The sequence below is a fragment of the Rhyacophila brunnea genome, unplaced genomic scaffold (assembly GCF_057557595.1).
Source record: "Rhyacophila brunnea isolate RB1 unplaced genomic scaffold, BYU_Rbru_1.0 scaffold_8, whole genome shotgun sequence".
Taxonomy (NCBI): domain Eukaryota; kingdom Metazoa; phylum Arthropoda; class Insecta; order Trichoptera; family Rhyacophilidae; genus Rhyacophila; species Rhyacophila brunnea.
In genome coordinates, this window is record NW_028233350.1 from 37,775,482 (window position 1) to 37,789,920 (window position 14,439).

The 14,439-nt window shown below is 36.2% G+C and overlaps 2 protein-coding genes across 4 annotated transcripts in view; both read right to left on the bottom strand.

Moving 5' to 3' along the window:
* Positions 1-1,350, bottom strand: part of Nadsyn (NAD synthetase) — a 108,686-nt gene extending 107,336 nt beyond the window's left edge. For 2 of the 3 annotated variants that reach the window (XM_085959244.1, XM_085959243.1), the window contains exon 1: positions 1,219-1,344. The gene's annotated coding sequence lies outside the window, so the exon portion shown is untranslated. Of the gene's footprint in view, positions 1-1,218 lie in introns of all 3 variants that reach the window. The other variant, XM_085959242.1, reaches the window with a different exon arrangement.
* An 8,684-nt stretch (positions 1,351-10,034) lies between these two features.
* mre11 (double strand break repair nuclease mre11) lies at positions 10,035-13,386 on the bottom strand. The gene has a single exon (XM_085958900.1). The coding sequence runs from the start codon at positions 13,245-13,247 to the stop codon at positions 11,349-11,351; it is 1,899 nt and encodes a 632-aa protein (XP_085815026.1). The 5' UTR covers positions 13,248-13,386; the 3' UTR covers positions 10,035-11,348.
* Positions 13,387-14,439: the final 1,053 nt, after the last annotated feature.

A 14,439-nucleotide genomic window follows, 5' to 3' on the forward strand; every position in this document is an offset into this window, starting at 1 on the left:
ATATTATATTTGTTAGACTGTTAATAACAAGACTATTTATTAAGAATCATGAGAGAATTATTATTTTGAATTAGAAGACTGCATGTTAAATTGTTATTAATATTATAAAGAACAGTTCATTGTTAATAGAAATAATAAACGATAATTCAAAAGATCTGGTTATTTGATTACCACTGTGAAATACATTTTTTAAATTACAGTCTATCTATGTCAATACTGACAGTAAAGTCTAGCGCAAACTATAGTCAAGACTGTAGTTACAGTTTACGTGTCCAGTTCGGACCATGAGAAGAAAATGTAGATGAGCACACTGATAATGAGACATCTCTTAGACAAAATGGTCTAGCGGCCATGCAAACTGCTCGTAGACAAGTCTGACTGACTGCTGTCTGCTTCATTTTGAAATGTATGCCGGCTCTCAGAATATGACAAAAGAGTCTAGCGTCCCGCCTTCTTACTGCCAGAATCATCTTTACATCCTCAGGGAAAAGACTTATCTTGTGTTTTGCTCTATTTGCTGAACCATGTTTACGGAAGAAGAACAAACAGAAAAAATAATCGAAGAGGTGGAAAAGCGGCCGGTTCTTTACAATAAACGGGTAAAAGAATATATAGAATCGTATCTTCATAAGTAATGTAAGGCCCAATCAATTTTAACAAATTATCAAAGTTGGATACACACATTTCAAACTACCCGAAAAATGTTCGTGGATAATCTCGTAAGTTACTATAAAGTGTATAAAATTCTCCATTTATTAGACTTTCGCTATATCGATAATCATGTCGTCTTCATTTACGTATTTATGTAATACTTTTCTTAATAAGAAATGAAGAAATGTGTCATAGTATAAAGATTGATATGACTTAGTGCGAGCTATGTGCTAGTCAAAATTGTTTTGCCTCGATTTTTTTAAGAAACGACAAGTCTCACTAAAGACTATCTCCACTATCGTATGTGCTAGGCCTAACTTGTCATTTTTTTGACAGAAGATTAAACTGACACAACATAGGTTAGCAGTTAATAAAAAAAAATCATCACCCTTCAAACCGAAAGTTACACAATATTAGACCACTGCATCAATGTCACTGGCTATGTTAATTGTTGGATAACTACCCTCAGTTGTATTTTTCTATCCTTGGTCGGCTTAACCTTAAAGATTGCATGTTGTAGCCATTTTAAAATAGGTATGTCTACAAGCAAATAAAGTATTTACAGACCTTATAACAACTATGAAGCTGACAATTCCAAATTACAGTTGATTTACTTTAGTGCAACCAAGTTTAAATCAATGAAATATTATGTCACTACTAAAACATTAAACCATCATTAAACTGACAGCACCATACCATAGACTAATAATAATATCATAGACAAATATACAATCATAGACTAATATCAGTATTCCCATATTTTCAAAGTGAAATTGTAGTATAGAGCAATGATACTAAACCTTTTTTTTTCTTCGGGCCAAATACATATATTTGTAAAGTAACGCGAGCCGCATCACTACTGGTGTGACAAAAAAAATCATGAAACCCCCTTTTTTACAAAACATTTTTAAGATTTTAAAAATTATAAACAAAAGTAATATGTATCAAGCGTTTATTTCAAAATTGAAAATCATGTTCCTGATAATAAATGTGTTTCGGGCCGCACATAAAAGCTTAAAGGGCCGCATGTGGACCGGACAAAATAGAACAAGACAAAACAGAACACGACAATACAGAACACGACAAAACAGAACATGACAAAACAGAACAGCCAGAAGAAAAAAGAAACATTATTTTTTGTGGAATCTATTTATTAATTAAATTTTAAACGAAATACATTTACCTACTTATATATAATTAATATTAAATATTTAAAAAAAAATCATTTTTTAAGTGAAATCATCAAGGTATACTTAATATATAGGTACCGTTTATACGTAATACCGTTATTTTGAAAATAATGCATTTTTTTATATCTTCTTCTTCTTCTTCTTCCACGGCGCTAGATCCCGGGGTGGGATTTGGCCTCCTCCACAACCGCTCTCCACTCACTCCGGTCTCTCGCTACACTTCTCCAGTTACCGGGTCTTCCTATATGAAGCCAGTTTAGCCAGTCCACTTCTACGGCGTCAGCCCATCTCCTTTTTGGACGGCATCTGGGTCTCTTCCGTTGGGGTAGCCACTTCGTCATGATCCTTGGCGCTCTAACTTTAGGCATTCTCTCCACGTGTCCCGCCCATCGTAGTCTTTAGGACTTACAGTATCTTATGATTGTTTGCTGTTCAATCAAGGCCATATTTCATTGGCAGACGCACAGACCCAACCCGATCCAACGATCGACGCCAACCGTTGTCGCTAGCTATTTGCAGTTACACGCAACGATTCAATCTCGTTGGTCCTTGATTTGATTGGAAAATAATACTAGTGTTGCTATTATTAAAAATATAGGTTGAGTGAAAACTAGATATTTCTTAGATTGGTGGCTACACTGTACGCATTCCCGCGCAATTTTACGTCAACAAAACTGAGCTGTCAGCTGTCAAAGCTAGCGACCATCAGATCTGTTAAAATTTATGCGGCCGTTTGACATTTATAGAAAGTTTGTATACTTATTGTTAATTTACATCATGAATAACTGGGCGAGCTTGAATCTCCAAACCAATTGAGTAATTCGAATAATCCAAAGACTAATTTATTGTAGCAAGTATGGCTATATTTCAACTGGCTCAGGCGGTCAGGACTCGCCGTAAACGAAAACACTGGGTCAAAAGTTGGCTAACTGAAGAACAGCGTGATCGCCATTGAATATGGCGGATTTTTTTACGTTCCACACTATATCTTTGGCGTGTATTTATTCCACGAGGACTGTGTCCTCGGTGATACTCCATATATATTTTTTAAGTTTTCGCCATCTTGTAGTTGTTCAGTTGAAATCGACCAGTAGAATGAAATGAACGACCGTTTGCATGACTCAGGCGCATATTCGGCTATTTTCGTACGCTTTCGGCAATCTTCGCTTGATAATGAAAGGATCGCACGACGGATAATAGAAAATTTTCCACTTTCGACCCGATCGCTCACGATCCTTGAAAACCGTAGAGAATAGAGTTTGACAGTCGTGGCAGACGATCGGGCCAGACGCAATCTGCCAATGGAATATGGGCTTCAGCTCTTCCAACTCGTGGTTCATTTTTATTCTGTAGTTCCCATTTTCCAACGTTGGTCCAAAGATTTTGCGCTCGAAGACAGCTAATTTGTTTTCCTCGTTTTGAGTTAAGCACCAAGTCTCATAACCATAAGTGACCACTGGCCTTTCAATTGTTTTATATATTAGAAGTTTACTTCTTCGGCCTATAATTTTCGACCCCACCAGTCGCTTGCAGGCATGCCAGCATTTATTCCCGGAGATAAGGCGGATTTTTATCTCCTCTGCTGTCTTATTTTGGGTATTTAGGCTGGATCCGAGATACGTGAACTTGTCCACCCCTTCATATGCATGCTGTCCTATGTCTATATTCTGCAGCGGTACCTGATCGCGTGTGCTGACCATATACTTAGTTTTTGACTGGTTTATTTGCAGCCCAGCGTTTTCTGCTTTTATTTTCATAGTGCCACCATGGTCGATCATCCTGTGTTTGGATCTGCTTGTAATTACTATGTCGTCAGCATAAGCGCACATCTGCGTTGTACTGTTATCTATCCATCCTCTTATGTTTGTTTCACGAGCTATGGATTCCAACACAAGGTTAAATACCATAGTGGATAGCGCATCCCCTTGTCTCATACTTGATTCGATTTTGAAGCTTTCAGTTTGCTCATTTTGCACAGTGACAACTGCTTGAGTATCCGTCAGTGTGGTCTTTATTAGCCGTACTAGTTTTAAGGGAATTCCCAGTATTTTTAAGCTTTGCAGCATCTTATCCCTATTCACGCTGTCGAAAGCTTGTTTAAAATCAATAAACAGGTGGTGGAGTGTCAAGTTGTATTCGTGCGCTTTCTCCATAGTTTGCCTCATGAGATGGATGTGATCTATGGTGGATCTATTTGGTTGGAAGCCGCATTGGTATTCTCCCAGGATTTCCTCACCATAGATCATTAACCTGCTATACAGTACAGATGAGAAAACTTTATAAGCTGCGTTTAGAATTGTGATCCCTCTGTAGTTATCGCACATTGTTTTGTCTCCCTTTTTCAGAATAGGCACGATTATACCCATCTTCCATTCCTCAGGTAAAATTTCTTTTTCCCAAATATTGAGAATTATCTTGTGGATATTTGCTTCCAGTGTTGGGCCACCACTCTTTATCAGCTCGGCTGTTATCCTGTCGGTTCCAGGTGCTTTATTGTTTTTCAGCGTTCTTAATGCTCTTCTTACTTCAGGCAGAGTAGGCTCATCAATAAATTCCTCAACAGTGTGGTACAATACTTCTTCCGTTTCCTCATGATCATTACTATAAGTCTGATTTAAAAGTGTTGTGAAGTAGTCTTTCCATCTTTCCATAATGTCCTCCTTTTCGATCAGCATTTGTCCTTCACTATCCTTACAGGAGTTTAATCTGGGTTGATAGGATTTCGTTAGATTTCGAAGAGTCTTATAAAATTTTCTGGGATCATTGTTTCTTCTTTGATATTCCATGTCTTGGAGTATTCTCTTGAGTATCATTCACTTTTTCTCTCGACAGATGTTTGTTGCAGTTTTTCTCTTTTCTTTATAAGTTTCGTAATTTTGACGCGTTTCCCTTTCTAGGCATTTCTTCCTTGCTTCATTTTTTTCAAACAGTGCTTGCCTGCAATCATCATCAAACCATCCTGCATCTATTTTTGCTTTGTTTTCCCTCTGGCCAATATCGACTCCGCGCGTGCGCACAGCCGCACAATCGGCCATTTCTCTCCAGACTGTCGCCGCGTTCGGAGCAGCCGCGATGCGGCGAATGTAGATGTCGCTAGGCAGATGTGCGAGTTTGTAACATGGAACACCGGCTGCCCGTTCTCGGAAGTTTTCATTTATGGCGGTCAGGCATACGAGGCGAGTTGTGATGTGCGAGCCGGCTTAATCAAAACTTCCGAGAACGGGCAGCCGGTGTTCCATGATACAACCTCGCACATCTGCCTAGCGATATCGACATCGCGGCTGCTCCGAACACGGCGACAGTCTGGAGAGAAATAGCCGATTGTGCGGCTGTGCGCATGCGCGAAGTCGATATTGGCCGATGTCGACATGCAGGCTCTGGCCAACGCAACTCGACGCATGCGGCAGTGTGGCAGTTGCATTTTTTATTTGTATCAGACCATTGCCGACTCAAGTAGAAAGCCGATACATTCACAGCGACTGGTCCTATGTATTCCGCCCCTCCCATTGTTGTCTATGGATGACCTGTCATTGTTCTATCTAGTGCTCATACTGACGCGTCTGTCGTGTTCACACAGGAAATGGTTTGATTTGGATAGATATTATATTATTTATATATATTACACTGATAGTTAATATAGGTATTTGATTTGAGATTTTTTTTCAATTTGAAATGAGAAAGGACGAATCAATATGTCAAGCAATCTGGGATCTGATTTTGACAGCTGAACAGTGGACCACTCGTTGCTTATGCAAAAAGATATGCTCAGGGTTTATTAATTTAAAGATGGCGCTGATCAGACACATTAAAAAATACAACACATGAATTTTGCCAGAATGCAGAGAATGTCGAAATATTTATATCATATATGAGTTATGGTAACCATAGATAATATACTCGGTAACCTTTCAAAAAATAATAATGAAACAAAGTCTTCCGTGTGGAATTTTATTACAAGAATAAAAAATCAATGAAATATCAAATTTAACAATCAATTACTGCTTAATATAGTACAAGTTCTATAATGTGGCAGACACATAATAACGGGCATCTGGGGAACTAAAAATCTCCTGATCTTCTGTGTATTCCTATGCCCCCCACTTACTACAAATTCTCCCTCGGTTACATGTACATCTCTATTCCATACCCACCACTTCCGCTTGGAATATCGAAGTAGAACTGTATCTGTAGTGCACTGTATAGGTTGAACAAGAAAGTTATAAAGATGTATTTATTATATAGATCGTCGTTGAACTGTAAAAACCGGTATCCGGAAACTTCTACGTATGCAGTTCGCCGTATCACACTTCACCGTGAAATAAAATTCATGTCTAAATAAAACACGGTTCTTGTCGCTTTACAGGAAGCCAGCAGCAAATAAATTTTGAAAATAGCCAATATACTGGATTATTTGTTAGGTTAGGTTAGGTTTTCATTCTTGAATTTTACCAAAATCAGCAATGAAAATTGAATTAATGTTCATATTGAATCTAATAAAATTGGAGACCATATAGTAGTCATTTCTTTCCGATAAGAAAGCTCACGGCGAACTGTGCCACAGTGAAATGTTTTACGTACAATTTACATCAGGGGTATTCAACCTTTTCATACCTACCGCCCACTTTTGTATCTCTGTTAGTAGTCAAATTTTCTAACCGCCCACCAGTTCCACAGTAATGGTGATTTATAAATTTAGTAGGGAAGTAACTTTACTTTATAAAATTTATAAAGCAGAGTTACAGCAAGAAAAGTTAATACATATAATAATAATTACTTACCAAATACTTATGTCAGACTTTCGCTAAGTTTGGCAGAATAAATCTTTATAAAACAACTTACTGTAGTTAAATCTATCTTTTTATTTATACTTTGCATACATAGAAACATGAAGGCTGATGAAAATACATTTAATCAATTAAATTATTAATGAGATCCTGAGGCTGATGTTGCGAAACTAAATACTGGATATCTGGCTTAATTTTTTTATGAACACACGAAGGTCTCCTCTTTCGGAAATATTCAGGTGGTTTCTTCCTTTGGTCATAGTATGATTAACAGCACTAAAGCCTGATTCCACAAGATATGAGGTAGGTAAAGGTATCAATAAACTGAATATCATTTTCCAAATATTTAGATATAACACAGGCATTTTTTTTTATTTTGCCATAGGTTTTCATATCCACCATTATCGAATTTATGTTTACTTTCTTCATCATATCTAATTTCTAACTTTTTAAATTGTCACGGAGAATTTTATGAAAAAATAATGAAAATGTTTTTAAAACCCCTATTACCAACCATGAAATCTGGAACGCCCACTAGTGGGCGGTAGGGACCAGGTTGACTACCCCTGATTTACATGTAACCTTGTAATTCCCGTTTGTTTATATAACACCGCACAGTTTAGTAAAACCCTGTTTTATATACAGTAGAACCTCTATTATCCGGATTTTTCAAACTAAACGAACTTGTTGCGTAGTATGTGATGAATTGTGTCATGCAATAATGCAGCACAAGGGAGTATACTATCTCATTAAAAGACAAAGTGGATATAATCGAAGCTTTGAAAAGAGGTCACTCAGGAGTCAGGAGGTTTTTTATCTAATAAATATGGCGTCCCGTTGAAATAATGTCTTGAGGATCGGTAGAGCTTAATGTTATGAAACAATCACGAAATGAAGAAGTCAAAGAGTGCATTTTTATGTGGTTCATTCAAAAGCGATTATCTGGACAGCCAACATCTGGTTCATTATTATGTAAAAAGTGAGATTTTTTAATACAAGATTGAATGGAGATTCAAATTCCTAAGCATGTTTGGGTTGGGTCGAAAAATTTAAAGGGAGTCATGATATTAAAGAACTAGAAATTCACAGGGAAAAGCTTTCAGCTGATATACCTTCAGCAAACACTTGTACAGGCACGTTAAAGGTGTGTTTGGAGAAAGAAGAATATGACGAAGACTTTATAATGCTGATGAGACAGGTTTAAATTGGAACTTCCCAACAAATCTTTAGCATCAAGACATGAAAATACTGCAGCGGGGCACAAAAACAGGAAAGAATGTCACCATAATGGTGTGTACCAATGCAGCGCTCATACACAGACTCTCGCTGTTTCTCATTAGGACATCGAAGAATCCCATTTGATTTAAAAATCCATAACTAAATAATAATTTAAAATTAAACCCATATTATGTATCAATAAAAATTGTTCATGGCCAAAAATACATTTAGTAATGTACTTTTTGCCCCCGACAATTATGATTTTTTTTTTGATTATCCGGATTTCTCATCCAGACTACCTTCATCCCCAATTAGTCTGGATATTCGAGGTTCTACTGTACAACTAAAATAAAAAAAAATAACTAATTATGGAAACCTCTGTTATAACATATTGTCTTATATACCAGCGCCCGGCACTAGGTGGCATGCCTCGAAAATGACGATTTATTAAATTTCTCGGTAGGTACTTTAAAAACTACCGTAATATTATGTGATGATACACCGGTCACCGTTTCACGAGCCGATGATTGCGGACACTAATATTTTCAAAAAGTTTGTGGACACTTTAAATCAGTGATTTCCAAACTTTGTTACTACACCCCCCTTTTAAAAAAATACTAATTTTGGCACCGCCCCACACCCTTTATTTAAAAAATAATACAGACCCATTTTTTAAACAGTAATACCACGTTTTATTCATATTTAAATTAATTGGTTTGAATATTGTATTTTTTATGTAGCGTGTATTATTATAGTCAAATAAAATTGTCTTACAATTTACAAGTTTTATTTCAGTGGCACGCTGTGTCCAGTACTTTGAATTACCTGATTGGTGGCACGCCAATGCATTTGGGTTGCCGACCGCTGTTATATACCTTAACCAAGGCTTTTTTTTTAAAACAAAGGTGCCGGAACTCACATCTTGTCAAACTTCTTACCTACTACAGAAAATTATATTCAAATATCATTTAAAGCAACTTTTCTAATGCCAGGAAGCGCATAAAAAGTTAAACAAACAAACAAATACAAATAAACAACTAAAGTTGTAAAAAATAAAATTGTAAAAACATATTTGAATAAAAGCATATAGTGATTTCCATGCCCCCCACATCCTGAAGCGGGCCACCAGTCCAAGATCTTTGGCGGGCCCCCAATCTATCACTAAGGTTAAAGGCAATGTGACATTCTATAGTAGCATTTTTCAAATGGTGTTCGAGGTAAAATTAAAGGTATTCAGTGTATTAACAAACATTAACCAAAAAATGCAATTATACAACCACATATTTTAAAGTATTAACATACTTGAAGGAAATTAGCGCCGCAGGCGATTTTTTTTATGATTAGAGCAAATTTGTGATGTGCGTTTATCTCACTTATCTGGTCGATCCCACAGGCTAGAACCCTGTCAGCCCCCCCTTTGTGGGGGCCATGGTGATTTCCAAAGTTCAGTCCAATAATTCTCGTCTGGCAAACGATTTCTTTTCTTAGTATTAGAGCTATGGCCTATGTCTTCCACTGAGTAACCACTAATCAACATATTATGTGTCATGTATATATGTGTCAAAGATGGTCCGACAAGTTTGATGAACAAAAGTGCCGAAACTGTTTTGGTCTTCAGCGAAGCTCTTATTGGGATAATAATAATTACATATTAATCTAATTATTAGATTCATTTGCGAAAATTCGCGTTCATTCACATGAAGAAATAGTAATAGAATTTAATGCGTAGGTATATCGATAGTTTTTCAGGATATGTCTTTTCATACGAGATGATTCAGGAAAATTAACGTGTACTATGTAAGCGCGAACATTGTTTCGTCTAATTGCTTTTGAAACATTAAAAATACCGTGAAAAAAGGTGCCAGAACGCCGTTCCACCGCGTTACATGACAAAATAAGCCTTCCACTATTAACTTTGGTAAATTAAGTTATTCATAGACTGCGAAAATAAATAGAAAGTCTATCTTCATTTTTCTGCTTATAAAGTAGATTTTTGCCTGTCCTGTGAGTATATCTGAAATAAATATATATATAAAGTTAAGAGTGCACGATTTATATCCACAGCTTACCTCTGCCCTACGCCACTGGTCCATGGTATCAAATTAATGATATAAAGTAAACTGCAGATTGGCTTACTGAATTACATAATAAAATATATAACTAGGTTATACATACTACAATAATACTAGTAATGTTTCAATATTTTTATTAAAATAACCTTTCGCCAAGGGTTAATAGTATACATCATTACTATTGTAAAAAGTTAAATATAAAAGGAATGTATGTATGTATCTATTATACTTTATGGTTGCAGACAAAAAAAGTGTCATCAAAAATTGTATGTATATGTTACGCCGAATGTGCGAAATTGTTTATTACATGAAATGGGCAAAATTTTGCCTAAATCATGAAAAATGCAAGCCCGTTGCCTTATTCATGAATTAGACAAAATATCTGCCAAGTGCGTGAATTCGGCAGTAATTTTTCTGCCTAGTTCATGCATTGGACAAATTAGATAGTAGCGCTACGGTGGTGTTTTTTGCAACTAAACTAAATGTGTCAAATGCTCATGCATTGGTCAAAATTTACGTATATTATCTATGGCCAAAATAGATGGTCGCGCTCCGGTGGTATTTTTTGCAACTAATCAAACTAACCAAATGTGTCAAATATCATTGATTATTATACAAAAATATACCAATCAATAACTACAATGACATTCATATCCATTTACTATGCGCAAAAAAATCTAGAACTATAATATGATAACGGAAGAATTTTATTAAAAGGTATTTTCGCGATTTGATTCGTGCTTGGGTATCAATCGTGCAATGGTCGATTGTATGTTTGTGATAGTTTGTTGACACTTGTTAGCTAACCTCAAAATGGACATTCAGTTGAATTCAGAATTACAAAACCTAACCTAACCTAACCTAATAATAATTATTTTATATTATATTATGTCCAATTATAACTAATAAAACCATCCGTATTAAATTTACTTTTTCTACTGTCACGTTTGAGAGTTTGAGCTTGACAGTTTAAGAATTCCATACCCTGGCGAATTCATGTACTCGGCAGATAGTTTACCTAATTCATGAATAAGGCAACGGGCTTGACTATTACATGAATTAGCCAAAATTTTACCCATTTCATGTAATAGTCAATTTCGTACATTCGGCGTAACATAATATATAAAAGTAAAATACATTTTCTTTGAGATGAAGAAACTCACGTTTCTGGATGTGACAAAATTTACACATAGAAAAATACTTTTACAATACTGCAGCAGGTTAAAAAGGGGGGCAACAGTTTGGAGAACTAAAATTCTTACAATACTTCAGTGATATGCACATCAGATCACCCATCTTATACGTGAAGTAGTCAAACTAAAATTGATCACTTCATTAAAAAAGGTAGGTTATGTGATAATGGCTTTATAATGTTATTCAAAATTCAATTCAAACATGTGGACTGAAGTAAAAAAAAAATTATAAATGAATATTTAATCATCGGAGTAGAGTGGCTTAGCTCTTGATGCATTTCGTCTGGTGGGCTGTTTGGCCGGCGTGTTTTTAGATAAATCAGTTAGCCAATTATTTCGACTGGAACTGCGAGTATTGGTGGATTCAATTGTTATATCAAGCGCAGGTGTTGTGGAAGTGTTGCCAGTTTTCGATGATGCGCCCCTGCCACCTCTGCTCCCTCTTCCCCCGCGTCCTCTTCCACGTCCCCTCGGTGTCTTTTCAGGAGATTCTTTTACAGTTCTTATCAGTGGCATATCTTCATCATCACTGACGTCTGAATCTATAAGCTCAATTGTTTCATCTTTTTTAGTTGGTTTAGCAGATTCTAGCACCGTTTTTACTTTTTTCAATCCTTCACTACTTTCTGAAAACAGCTCGTCTTTACATATAGAAATTTGTACGGATACTTCTTCTTCAGTTTCCGCGTTAGATTTCATCAAAAACTCCATGTACTGCTTCTTTTGACAGTCGATAACGTCTGCTATTGCTTCATTATAACCCTTTTGTGTAAAACTCTTAACAGCTTCTCCCAAGCATTTGACCGATAGCATGGAGAGCTGCTTGGATTCCGGTTGATCTTTGTAAAAGTTTTCCAATAATGATTCAACTGTAACATCCTCAGTATCGGCATCCGTGACGAATTCGTCCAAAGCATCTCTGTCCAAATTAGATTTGTGATATTTCCTATCACGTACTTTTTCTCTTTTCATATTTAATAATTCTAATGGATTCGCGACACTATCGGAGAATTGTTGACCAAAACGTTTTTCTATAAACTGTTGACTATCTTTCTCGAAGCGGACATTCAATCGAATCAGCGGCAATTGAGGTTGTTTAGGATGACCAGTCTTCTGCAAGTCAGCCTTCACAAGTGCTTCGAGGACCCGAGTTTTTAAGAAATTTTGAACTTGTTCGTGCTCATTAACAGTAGTAGGATCTAAATTTTCTTCTGATAAAATTATCTCTTCGAATACAAAAGGTCTGACCGTTTCTAGCTTAAGAGGGTGTAATTTAAAATTAGTTTTGTTTATTTTTAATAAACCACAATGCTTCGGTAATGATTCCCCCATTGCTAAAGACGTAGCAACCGAGCTGCCAGGTTGGATGACAAAGAAATCTTTAGCTCCATTCCATTCAGGATCAATTCGACAATCGTGCTCGTGCCCCCAAATAATTAGGTCCATAAAACTAGGCAGAACTTCTTCAGGTATATAATTCAAATGGCCTCTATCCACTCTGTTTTGGTGAAGAGTTAATATGTGAAACCATTCTTGATCAGAGTTAAGCTTCTCTATCTTAACTTTTCCTTCTTGAAAGAGTCTGGCCAAGCGTTGATCTTTCAAAAAACTTAAACCATACAATGCAAGTTTTGTCTCGCCCTTTTTCAGCAAAATAGGAGAAACTGTAATTTCACTATAATCTGTCCATTTTCCAAAATAATTCACAAGCCCCATCCTCGATAAGATATCCAAAGAACTGACAGCGCCTTTTCCAATTGGGTCGTCATGATTTCCATGAATTGAAAAAACAGGATACGAAATATTAATATTAGGATCTTCATAGTTCACGCTTTGTGTAATGGATTCTTTGAAGTTTTCTTTCTGGTCAGACAGTATTTCAAATTGCACCGGTTTGTTTCCGAAGCAGTATTTCCGTAATATCGTCGAACACTTTAGCAAACACGGGGGCGAAGGTTTTGCGTCGTGAAACAGGTCACCGCCGAGAAGGACAAAGTCGACATCGTGTTCAACCGCCAACTGTAGAATTTCTTCAAACGTATTAAAACTATCCTCTCCTCGTATAGCATCCGTCTCATTATAGCCCAAATGTAAATCGGTCGCCACCAGTATGCATAGTGTATTTGGATCAGGATCCATTGCTATTTATATATTCGCACGAACAGAATAAATTTATATAGTGCAACGAGCACGAACGAAATGACAATAATGGCATTAAAATTATGGCGGTAATTGGCAATCCACCGTCAACAAAATGACAGTTCAAAAATAGACAATTGAATGTGGTGGTGGTCAAACTCACCACTCTATGGCTGCTCAAGTATTCCGAGCTATTAAGCGTAAAATAATAAATTGATTAAATGTAGAACAATAACAAAAAGATTAATAAGCATCTTTAAAGACGTATATAATATGTAGTAGAAGTAGGTATTCAATTTCTAAATAAATTTCATTATCAAATAAAACCTTTGAAATGTTTCTTCTTCGTCGTCAGGATCTCATGACAGAATGGGAATGGTGGCTTGGTGGGAATTTCAATTTAATAAATACGATTAGAAATAAATTAGGTAGGTACTTACATATTTCACTTACCATTGCATTGTATTTTAATAATCGCCACGGAATTGTACAAATAAAGTTAGGGAAATTATATGGCAATAATACTAGTATTGCCATGAAGAATAAAATTTATAAAATGGACGATTTCAATTTAGATGTCTGGTAGCATTTAGCACCGTACTATAATAAAATTATAGTATTGTACTATATAACTATTATATTGTTTCTGTGTATATAAAACAGGTATAGTACGCCCAAAATACTATGATTTTGAATATCGGAAAGAATACGTAAAAAGTACTAAAATTTCGATATTTCCGTACTATAAATTGGTACAAAGTACTATAATTTCGCAATATAAGAAAACTTGGAGCACCTGGAAAAAAAGTTACCTACTCGAAAAACGTAAAAAATTCCCTTGACTTTGGCTTAAAATCATTTTTTATAATTCGTCGGTAATGGCTCAAATAGACTCTATGACGATCGGTAATATAAATGCCGAAAACCCCGTCTCTTATGTTGGCGTCCTGTGTCACAGGGTGACACTGGACCCAGAGTGTATAATATACGATGTCATAGCTGTCATACAGTAAGTACCTATGTGAATATGTCGGAATGGCATAGATATGATCATAGACACTAAATCGCTCTTAGCATATATTTGCCCGACCGTCATATAGGATATTTGAACCTTAAGGCCTACCGCGCATGGACGATTACATAACCGGCCGGTAGCATTCGGACAATCGTTGGTTTGCTCGCGCATGATCCA

Bases quoted from the DNA above. Each gene is read 5' to 3' on its own strand.
- mre11 (XM_085958900.1), bottom strand. From the start codon at position 13,247: ATGGATCCTGATCCAAATACACTATGCATACTGGTGGCGACCGATTTA.